General features: G+C 36.0%; 1 protein-coding gene across 6 annotated transcripts in view; it reads right to left on the reverse strand.

Annotated features, from left to right (window-relative positions):
• Nucleotides 1–12,205, reverse strand: part of COL4A5 (collagen type IV alpha 5 chain) — a 370,566-nt gene that overhangs the window by 142,685 nt on the left and 215,676 nt on the right. For all 6 annotated transcript variants that reach the window (XM_033112875.1, XM_033112869.1, XM_033112893.1 and 3 more), the window contains 5 exons: nucleotides 9,468–9,581; nucleotides 4,807–4,974; nucleotides 3,812–3,901; nucleotides 3,191–3,340; nucleotides 1,147–1,245 (listed from right to left, as the gene is read on the reverse strand). In XM_033112875.1, coding sequence (XP_032968766.1) covers nucleotides 1,147–1,245; nucleotides 3,191–3,340; nucleotides 3,812–3,901; nucleotides 4,807–4,974; nucleotides 9,468–9,581 — 621 coding nt within the window. The remainder of the gene's footprint in view (nucleotides 1–1,146; nucleotides 1,246–3,190; nucleotides 3,341–3,811; nucleotides 3,902–4,806; nucleotides 4,975–9,467; nucleotides 9,582–12,205) is intronic.

Raw genomic sequence — 12,205 nt, forward strand, 5'->3', positions numbered from 1 at the left:
TTTCTTGCCCTAAGACAATTAATTCCAAACACCTGAAATCCTATTTGTTGTATGTGTGTAATTACCCTTACTGCATTTATCACAGGTTGATCCAATGTAATGAATCTGTTTTTAAAAGATTAAGTGGCTTTCCCAATGTAGACCCCGAGTATGAGAGCATGAAGAGGAAAGTGGTAACCTGTCATGATGTACCCCTAGTACATTAGGCCAGGGATAAATAAGAGTTGATGGAGAGATTCTAGACTGTTACCCCAACAGTCATGTTGCTCTGTTTACACACTTTTCCTAGAGCTTAGGTGTTTGAGCTCTATGGGGTCATGTAGGTATGTTCCAAGGACCACAATGTTGTCTGAAACTTTTTTTCTTTTTTTTCTTTCACATTTACTTACAATTTGGGGAAGAGAATGCAGAAGATGGGAAGGACAGAAAGGGAGATAAATTATCTTTCCAACTATGTCAAGGCAATGTACTCATAGTGCAGAGTGCAGAGCAGAATAACTGATCTAAAGGGGTTGGTTTGAAAATGTGGACCAGCTCCTTTTTATTCCTTAGGGTCCCAACTAAAAAAAAAAATGGCTTAAGAAGCATCAAGAAAGAGTTTTATTAGAGATAAGAAAAAAACAAACAAACATGTTGACTGTAATGGTGATTAACGCTGTAACAGACTACCAAGGTAGGTTGTGAAATTTTCATCCCTTGAAACTTATATAAAAAAAAAAGCATCTATTTTTTTCAATCAATATCTACTGTTAAAGCCATCTGTTTTATATGGTTTAATGATTTACTTGTCTGAAGAGAAACGATCGAAAAAGGTGAGTTTTTCTGGCTCCTACCAGATAATTATCTTAATAACATATGTTGCAATTCATGTAAAGAAACAGAGCACCTCACTTGGATATACTTGTAATTCTGATTCTGCTACCACAAAAAGAAAAAAGTGAGTAAATCAAAACATCCTACAAATTTTTTCTGTTGATACTCAGGCCAAATGGAAAGATTTTTGCTAAAGGGAAACTTCATATCTCAGTAGCTACACAAGTATACTGTGATGACCGGATCCAAAATATTCCCACGCATGATAAATACATACTTTTCCAGGGTTCAAGATTAGCCATTCAATTACTACAGGTGGTCTATCATCCTTACCTGGTGGTCCTGGTAATCCAGGTTGTCCACTCAGTCCAGGTTGCCCCGGATCTCCAGGCAAACCCTGGTAACCTTTTGGCCCCGAAAGTCCAGGAATACCTTCCAAGAAAGACAAGTTAGGATGGTATCATTAATTCATTAAATGAATTTGGCAAAGTAAGCTACCCAAATTCTGAAATGTGAGGGAAATATAGGTACCAGTGATATTCTGACATAGTACTATGAACCAGTAGCACTGGACTAATACTAAAATCCTCCACTTTTTATTTAGTTACCATTAAGAAATTCAGAGCATTCAATAATTAAGTCACTTTCTTCTTTGGACCTCAGTTTCTTACACTATAAAATGAAGGATTTGGGGCAGATTATCTCTAGGCTATCTCTTATATTCTTATAACTATCTTTAATAACTCTATATTAGAGGCAAGTATAGTTTATTGCCTCTATTTTACAAAAGGCATAATTTAAAGAGAAATCTTGCAACAAGTAATTCAAGAAAGATCTCATTTTAGCAGTAATAAACAATTAGGCAGCGCTGCATCTTTCATGATGATATACAAAACTACACTAATGTCTTAAACACTTTTTTGAGGAAAAAAATCCCACCAAGTCCTGCTCATAGGGAAATTTTAACATCTATGTACATATGTACACCCCCCCCCCCCAACAAACACACTCACATGCACACATGGACTGAAAATATTAACGGTTACAACACAAAAAGAGCCACAAACTTTACTACTAGCTACAAATAAACAAAGCTATTTTTAATTTTAATTTTGGGTGTACAAAACAATGTAATAGTTAGACATTTATTCCCCTCTTAAAGTGACAACCCCCTCCCCCAATCTACTACCCGTCTGACATCGTATACAGCTGTTACAGTTCTATTGACTCCGATTCCATTCCCTATGCTGTACTCCACGTCCCGTGACCATAACCACATAAACAAAGGTATTTTTAAAGTTCCATGGTGTCTGAAAGGCTAGTCTATATAGACTGGATTGTGTTTTTCTGATTTGTGTTTATCCATATTTTCTGAGTCTTTGCTATGAATATGTTATACTTTTATAAAAATGAAAAGAGATTTTTTTATTTAAAGAATAAAAGCTATACTTCATACCTTATTTGCTTCTAATAAAATAGCTATAAAAACACAGTTGTTCCCTAGACCTACTTTTAGCGACTTCCCCCCCAGGGCTGAGCTTGGCTGTTCATAGTCCAGTACTTGTTTATTCTGCCAAGGTAGTATAACAATGAACTGTATTTAAAAGCCAAGTATGATATGGATATCAAAACACTGCAGGGCAACAATGTACCACTCATCCCCATCTGGTTTCAGGAAAAAAAATAAAAAATTAAAGGACAAGCAAATTTCCCAAACACTGCAATCTGTTTTCCAAGTGATTCGGGCTAGTTATCTTTTTCTCACAACTCTATCCTATACTATTTTTCTAGAAGGCCTGTAGATGACTACCTAAGTCTATTTTAAAACATGGATGGATCTTGAGATTATCATTCCAAGTGAAATAAGTCAGACAGAAAAAGTCGAGAACCATATGATTTCATTCATATGTGGGATATAAAACTGAAAGCAACAAATGAACAAGAGAAGCAAAAACTCAGACCCAGACAACAGTTTAGTAGAGTGTAAAGGGGGTGGTAGAAGAGGGAAAAGGGGATCAAATATATGGTGATGAAAGGAGAACTGACTCTGGGTGGTGAGCACATAGTGTGATATATAGATGATGTATTATAGAAATGTACACTTGAAACCTGTATAATTTTATTAATAACAATAAATTTAATAAAAAATATAAAACCTCACAGTTTGTGATAGATAAACTACAAAGAAAATACTCAAATATAAGTTGATCAGTGAAACAGTAAAAATCAAGTGACGATTAATTTTCATTACCAAAATTTGATACATCTAAGTGTTTTCTGTAAGTGAATCTAGGACTACAAGTCACTTTTCATGATGTTAAAAATTAAACTTCAGATATACCCGGACATGTATTCATTAATAAATACATTCACTCACCTGGTAAACCAGGGTCCCCCTTCTCGCCTTTTGAGACCAGCTGATCTGGATCCATTCGTCCAGGAGGGCCTGGAAGGCCAGGCTCTCCTTTACTACCTTTTTCTCCTGTAGCACCAGGAGATCCTGGCTGACCGTGCAAACCATCATCACCTAAAACCAACGTGCGTGGGGAAGACACAACAGATCAGATTTATCCACCCAGGATTAATGCATGTAAATATCATTCATATCTTCCATAGTTAGGTAGGCTGCAGACCACCCGAAAACACTTATGCACCTTGGTTATTGCCTATGAATAACTTGAGCTCACACACATTTTTACACTCAAATAACAATCCCTCTTTCTTCTGGGATTCTTTGACAATTATAGAGACTGTAAAAGAAATCAAAATTTAATCCCTATATCTTGTTCTTTTGAGCTAAGCATTTACCATATTTCATGGTATCCAAACTAAACATGCCACCAAATTGAGAACAGGACCTATTTGAATGTCCTATCAAATAGAAACACTACCAGGAAACATTGCTCATTTTAAAACAGTCAAATAAAAATATTCTGTACTGAAACAAAGCAATGTTTAATTTTCTCTTACATCCATCTGCCAGCAAACTGAATATTACCTTTGAGACCAGGAACACCACTCCTGCCAGGAATTCCCAAGGGTCCTGGTGGGCCTGGAGGTCCCATCATACCCATTTCACCTTTGGCACCTTTGAAGAATATGAATAAGTAACTTTTAACTTTCCTTTACCTTCCTTGGACAGACAAAAGATAAGTTTTAAGATGTCAACTGGAAAACTATTTAGAGTTGGAGGGAAAGCACTAAGTTTTATCCCTTTTCAACTTCTGTAATCTTAGTGACCACTATTGCCAATACTCATGAATAAAAAGACTCCCTTTGGTAGCTAACCTCCAAAAATGGCCCCCAATGAACCATATGTCCCTGCATACAAACCCTTGTGTAGTCTTTTCCCCTTGAAACTGGGGTGACTCTGTGCCTTGCCCTTGATTAAGTGACACTGTATGACTCCCAAGGCTAAAGCACAAGAAATTTTGCAGCTTCCACCTGGGGCTCTTGGAAAACTCACTCTTGGTTTGGGGAATTTTCTCTTTGGGAAACCAACTGCCTTGAAAGTAGAGTAACTACCCTGACACTACCACAATGTGAGGAGCCCAAGCCATGTGAAGAGGTGGTATTGATAACGAGATACCACATGAAGAGGCCAAGGAACACTCAGTTGTCAAAGAAGTGCCATCTTGGGAGTAGATCCTCCACCCCCAACCACTCCAGTTGGTGCCATGTGGATCAGAGTTAAATAACTCCATTAAGACATCTCTTAATTCATGACCCACAAAATCTTGAGCAAATTCAAAAGGTTGATTTAAAACATTAAATTTGGGGGCCGTTTTTTTACACAGCAATATATAACTAGAATTCTCACAAAGAAAGTGTAACGCAAATAGCAAAGTTAGTTTCCTGCAATCTAAGACATTTAACACTTTTCCATAAGGGACAGTGTCAATCCAGAGAAGTACAACAAGAGGATAACATACCAGAGTCATATTAGTTTTAATTTCCTGAATCCAAAATCAGAGAAAAGTTTAAACAAATTACCTGGAAAGCCAGAGGCACCTGCTTTTCCGGGAAGCCCTGGTGATCCTGGTGGTCCCATAGGACCAGGCGCTCCAGGGATCCCTGGACTACCTCTCTCACCAGGGGGTCCTGGAACATCAAACCCAGGAGGCCCTGGATCCCCCTTCTCTCCTGGTATTCCAGGCAAGCCTAGTTAATACAACACCAGTGTTAACAACTGTTGAAGCAGTTTTAAGAGGCATATCTCGTTATTTTACTAGCAAACAGATGATAGAATTTGGTATAACAAACCTAACAGTGAGTTAGAGATATTTTTAGCACCACGCACATAAAATGACCTAACAGTCAAACTTTAGGATATTCAAGTATGTTTTTTAAGAGAGTATTTCTCAAATTATTTCTGATGACAGATCAACCTTTTAATTCCCGGCCCATCATAGACTAGTATCTTTTTATAAAATACAATAAAAATTACTAAAAATAAAATAAAAACCAAAAACAAAGAAAATATAACCCTACCTTTTGGTTATATTGAACAAATAGAATTACACTGTCAAATTGCTATGAAAGTTTCTAAATGCTCACTATCAATAGTTCTATATGGATTACTGCTTGTTGTTACACTAAAGTCCAAGTAGTTTGTTTGTTTATTTAATACAAGTTGTTTTTTAATAACTGAGTTTTCAAAATAACTTATTTGTCCTTTGAAATATGTCCCAGGAGAACAGTTCGACAAATAATGATAAGAAACCAAAGACTTAAATCTGGAGAAATCTCTTTTTTTTTTTTCATGTTTATTGCTGTACTTCAAAATAGGGCTTTTGAGAAAGAACTACAGTACCTGGTAGACCTGAAGTTCAAGAGGCAAAGCGTTATAATTCAGCAGCAAGATGAACCACCAGAGCAGAAGCAAGTTGCAAAAGATTCATTGGGTTAGGAATCAAAACTAAGCATGTAAAGAATAGAACAGAAATGTCTACAAATAGAAGTTATTAGATATTGATTCACTACTATCATATATTAGTAATGAGTAACAAAACTTATTTTAGGTATTAGCTCAGATATTCATATAGCATATTCTATAAATGAAATGTATTTGCCAATAGAGACACAATATTTCCATTCACAAAAAGTAGATCAGCTTTACACTTTTGCTTATCTCTGTTCTTTATATTGCTCTGAATAATCACTTTGGAATATAAGTTCATAAGGTTAGTTAGAATTTAAAAATTAATTTGATTTTATACTGTAACAGGTTAGGTACAGAGAACTCAATAATTATTAGTAGGCAAGATTTCTTTCTTCATTGTTATTACTATTAGTAGTAACAGGTATTATGCTGTACTTTTCACAGTATAGATCTTTGCTATGAACACTGCCAGAAATAGGCATCCTGGTAAGATCAGGATGAACAAAGTCAACTAAATTCAAAAGCTGAATCTACTTATCCAATGACAGGAATTATATGGATATATCTAAGTGCATTAGGGGTATATAGGTGCTCTAAATTTATAGGCAGCCAAATGGAACCAGTTAGTGGAGAAAAAGGAAAATCTCAAAAACATGTATTATCTGTGAGGAGTTCTCTCTCTCTCTGTCTCTCTCTCTCTCTCTCTCTCTCTCTCTCCAGGGATTTTATAGCTAAAAAATGTTGTAAAACTATAATGTACTTTCTATCTATGAAAATGACATGACTAATTCTTTATTTGTTTCCATGCAGTTTTTCCTGTATCTGGGCAAGCATTATAACAAATTTGGCTCCGGTTAGGTTATGATCTGTGGACATGAAATTCAGTGTATTTAACTGACCTTTAGAAAGATTCACTAAAGCAGCAATCTTCTAGCCAATGTCCAGATCAAATAACAAGAACTCACAATTTCCATTTCTGCCTGAGGGCATGGGATGAAAACAGCATTTTGCTTTTTGTCCTTTGGCATTTTTTTCTTTTATTTCCCTGCTGTCAAATGAGGAACTGATATTCAACAAATCTTTAATTTATAAACATGCATTGAACTGTACAGCCTGCCTTGGAAATGAGAATGACAAATAGTAAAACTTAAGTAAATAATGGCAGAATATGAGTAAAAAAAAAAGACTGAAAAGCATATTATGAACATTTTACACTGGAGAGATGACAAAATACTTTGCATTAAGTTTTCTATTACAAAAATGAAACACAGCCAGTATATTAAATAAGCTTCTTATTTAAAAAATTGGTAGTTAGAATTTCAGCCATGTAGGATAAGCAAGGTGCATCAAGATATTAGTAATAGCTTTGCTGATCACCCTGCTTTTGAGATGAACGAACAGAAACTATAATATTTTTGAAATGGGCTAAGATAACATTCTCCTTTGGTGATATAAATAAAATTTACTTTAAAAGTGAGTATATATGGCTAATATCAAATATAAAGTGTGGCTCATCCTGTGGTGAAAAAAAATTGTGATTTGAGAACATTTCTATATTAATAAGAATGCATTTGCTATGTGTTCATGCCAGTTGCTGTTAACTTCATTTGTTTGTTGAACCATATTAGTTAAGATCTTGAATTCTGTGGTAAAGTGCATATTCACAGAAGAGATGAGATTAAATTCAGCACCATTACCTGTCCCCGTGTATCCTATCTAAACTTTATAAATCAATATACCTACATATCTATCAGTTAAAAAGAGAGAGAACATTAAATGATTAAAATATTGCATAGTATTATCTAAATTTAAAAGAGCATAAAGCACAAATAAATGTAATTTTATTTTGCTCAGACTGGTATTAACAGTGGTCTCTCTTTATTCTTGTTCAGCTGTGATTTAAGAATTCAAAATACTTCCAAAACCTCATGCAATTCTGGGAAAGAAAAGAAATGATAAAACACAACAGAAATGATAAATTCATTTTAGCCATCTTTGTGGAACAGCAGACCAAAGCTATAATGGACAAACCTAAAAATTAATTGTTTTTTCTCAAGATCCCTCTGCTATGCTAGTTAGAATTTTATTTTTTTAAATGAGTGTTGAAGCAGGTACTTTTCAACAACTTGCTTCAAAGCAACACTAACTTTTCTTATTTTTAAATCAGTAGTTACGTGTTAGGGGCCATACAAACGGTACAATACGCCATAAAATACATTTTTAAAACAGGACATAAACAAAAGTAATGTTTACTTTCCAGGCATTTTACATTATTAACTGGTGTTTCTAGATTTTTAGCATAATTACTAACAATATACCTACTGCCATTTAAGGTCAGAAAATATATTTTCGTTGTTCAAAGTCAATGTATGTACATCTGAAGTGCGTTTAAGTCATCTGATGTATTAAAGCAAACTAAAGACTGATTAAATGTTCCGTATGTGTTTTAATTTTATGAATTATTACAGTGCTTTGCAATAACATAATGCTGGCCCAAGAGTGGCCCTGATTGTTCCTGCCTAGATTAAGATACAAAGAATTTCATATCACCAGATGGCTCAGAATCCACAAACTCAAATAAGCAAACTCTCACACAAACTCTCACACAGACATACCGTAGAGGAACCATATGATTCTCTATTAGGTTACAAGTTGACAAAAGTTTTTGCATAACCACATAAAAATTTTTAGCATGCTTATGAGTTGTAAAGTGATTGCTGATTTAGGGACAAAAGAGGAGAAAATTCAAGTCAATTTATTAAAAAGGAAATGAGAATGCCTAAAATACGAGGTCTGGCAATTAAGTTCGCAAATGTGTTGCAACGATGTTGCTAAACTTTTTTGATATCAGAGGGATTATTCATTATGAATTTGTACCAACTGGACAAACAGTTAACCAAGTTTACTATTTGGAAGTGCTGGAAAGGCTGCATGAAAAAGTTAGACGAAAACGACGTGAACTTTTCGCCAACAATTCATGGCTTTTGCATCACGACACTGCACCAGCTCACAAAGCACTTTCTGTGAGGGAGGTTTTAGCCAGTAAACAAATAACGGTATTGGAACACCCTCCCTACTCACCTGATCTGGCCCCCAATGACTTCTTTCTTTACCCAAAGATAAAGGGAATATTGAAAGGAAGACATTTTGATGACATTTAGGACATCGAGGGTCTGGTGGCCGTTCCAGAAAAAGAGTTCCAAAATTGCTTTGAAGTGTTCACTAGGTGCTGGCATCTGTGCATAGCTTCCCAAGGGGAGTACTTCAAAGGTGACCATAGTGATATTCAGCAGTGATGTACGTAGCACTTTTTCTAGGATGAGTTCACGAACTTAATTGTCCGACATATATTTTTAACAGAATGTTAACTTTAGTTCTCATGTGCTAAGAAATGTTAAAGTGGTTCCAGAGGCAAAGGCGTATTAATGCTATACAGCTACTCAGGTCTGAAATGATCAGCACTAGAAGTTCTTAAGTCTGTGATTCCAAGACGATGACTAACCGGCTCAACTTTTATATGCCGTGGCAATATACTGCAATTATTAAATTGCATTATTGTTAATAGATCAATTTTAAATGAACAGGGAGAGGAATACCAGGAATTAAAGTAGCTCTTATGCTGTGACATGTACTTTTTCACTTTTACAAAATTATACAAGTACACGTTACCTCTTAAATCTATTTTCTGGAAGGCATAGGTGACATTTTATTGATAAGCTGAACAACCACTACATAATGAGTGCTACAAAATGTACATTTACTCCAATCTTACCAGGTTGACCTATTGGTCCAGGAATCCCTGGTGGCCCTGGTGGTCCCTGAACACCTATTCCTGGAAGCCCAGGAGGTCCCATTGACCCAGGTTGTCCATTTGGCCCAACATCACCTTTCAGAAATAAATACAGTTTAAATATTAAAAACAATACAATCTAAAGAAAAGAATAAGTGAATGAACTAACCAGAAACAGTGTTGGAGACAAAGAGGAAAAACTGAGGATTGCTAGATGGGCGGGGGGCGGGGACGGGTGAAGGGATTGAAGGGCAGTCGGTGACCACAGGATGGCCACGGGGTTTGAAAATTAATCTGGGGAACGTAATTTAGCGGTTACCAGAGGGTAAGGGGGTTGGGGGGTGGGAGATGAGGGTAAGGGTGATCAGATATACGGTGATGGAAGGAGAACTGACTCTGGGTGGTGAACACACAATGTAATTTATAGATGATGTGATATAGAATTGCACACCTGAAATCTATGTAATTTTAATAACAATTGTCACCCCAATAAATTTAAGTAAAAAAAATAGATAAATTGGACTTCATCAAAAAAAAAAAAAAAACAATAGCAGACTCACTAGTCATTAGGAACAACAATACCCATGTGAAAAGGTACATCATCTTTAAAAGGTACAGGGATCTTTAAAAGCTATCCATTCATTGAACAAGAAAAGTACACACAAGTACCCTGAGCAAATGAGGGGGAATCCATTAAGTTACAGATTTATAATTTAACTTAGGCTAAGCACTCAACTTCAGTACTTAAATCAACCCCACAAAATAGTACAAAAGAATACAAACCACACATTTCTTTTACTTGTAAGTCATCTTGGGCAAATATCTAATATCTATTGTGGGTTTAAAATATATTTTCAAATTACCTTTATTTAAGGTAATTTTTAACATCTTTCTATTTACTAACTTGGGCCTATGGCCTATAAACATGTTCAAGCCTCTCCCATCTTCAGTAAAACAACTATTTGACCTTGGAAACTTCATTGTCCCTCTATCTTCTGTCTGTCCCTCTTACGTTTTAAAATTGTACATATACTACAATTCAGCTTTTTAAATGTACACTTTGATGAGTTTTCACAAGCATTTACAGTCATATAATCACCACCAAAATCAAGATATAGAAGATAGATATAGTTCCATTAACCCAAAAGGCTACCTGTGCCCGGTTCTAGTGAACTCCTCCCCACACCCCAATTTCCTGGCAACTGATGATCTATTTTATGTCTTGTAGTTTTTCCTTTTCTAGAATGTCATATACATACAATCATCCAGTATGTAGCCTTCGGAGTATATTTTCTTTTGCTTAACATAATGCATTGAGAATCATCCATGTTGTTGTATGTATTAGTAGTTTGCTACTTTTTATTGTTTGCTAGTATACCATAATGAGAATATGCTATGATTTGTTCAACTGTTCACCAGTTGAAGGACATCTGGGCAGTTTTCAACTCTTGCTGATTATGAATAAAGCTACTATGAACATTGATCTACATGTTTTTGTGTGAAGATTCACATTTTTCTTGGATAAATAGCTAGGAGTTTGATTGCTAGGTTACATGGTAAGGCTATATTTAACTCTGTATGAAATTGCCAACCTGTTTTTTAAAGTGGCTGCATCATTTTGCATTCTAACTAGCAATGTATGAGAATTGTAGTTATTCTGCATCCTTGGCAGCACTTAGTATTGCCAATTTTCCTTCTTTTTTTGAAATCTATTCTAGTAGGTTAGGAAGTACTATCGCATTGTACTTTTAACTCACATTTACTAGATGACTACTTATATTGAGACTCGTTATATATGCTTATTAGCCATTCAAATATCTTTTTTGGTGAAGTATCTGTTCAAATCTTTTGCCTGTATTTCCTATTGTATTCTTTAAATTTGGTTGTTTCCTTATTATTGACTTTTGAGAGTTCTTTACAATTACTGGTTATAAGTTCTTTGTCAGATAAATGATACAAAAGTACATTTCATTTGTTTTAAAAGATTTTATTGGGGAATGGGAACAGGATTTAATTGGGGGACAGTGTGTACTTCCGGGACTTTTCTAAGTCAAGCTGTTGTCCTTTCAATTTCAATCTTAGTTGTGGAGGGCGCAGCTCAGCTCCAGGTCCAGTTTCCATTGTTAGTTGCAAGGGGTGCAGCCCACCATCCCTCGTGGGAGTCGAGGAATCGAACCGGCAACCTTACGGTTGAGAGCCTGCGCTCCAACCAACTGAGCCATCTGGGAGCTCAGTGTCAGCTCAGCTCAAGGTGTAGTGTTCAATCTTAGTTGCAGGGAGCACAGCCCACCTTCTCTTGCGGGAGTCCAACCGGCATCTGGCCACCTGGGAGCTGAGTGGCAGCTCATTGACTTCATTCTAGTTGTGTAGGGCGCAGCTCACTGGCCCATGTGGGAATTCAACTGGCAGCCCCGTTGCCCAGAACGCAGCGCTCTAACCAACTGAGCCACCCGTCTGCCCCAAAAGTACATTTCATTTTAATGAAGTGCACTTTATCAGTTTTTTTTTCCTTTTATGGATTGTTCTTTTGGTGTTGTATCTAACAACTCTTTGATTAATCTATAATCACAAAGATTTCCTCCTATGTTTTTGTCTAAAGTGAGGGACAATGAAGTACTGCCCATGGGCTAAATTTGGCCTATAGGCCTATTTTTGAACTGCCTGTGAGCTAAGAATGGTTTCTACGCTTTTAAAGGATGTAAAAAAAAAGATCATGTGAC

This window comes from Rhinolophus ferrumequinum, chromosome X, assembly GCF_004115265.2.
Source record: "Rhinolophus ferrumequinum isolate MPI-CBG mRhiFer1 chromosome X, mRhiFer1_v1.p, whole genome shotgun sequence".
NCBI lineage: Eukaryota > Metazoa > Chordata > Mammalia > Chiroptera > Rhinolophidae > Rhinolophus > Rhinolophus ferrumequinum.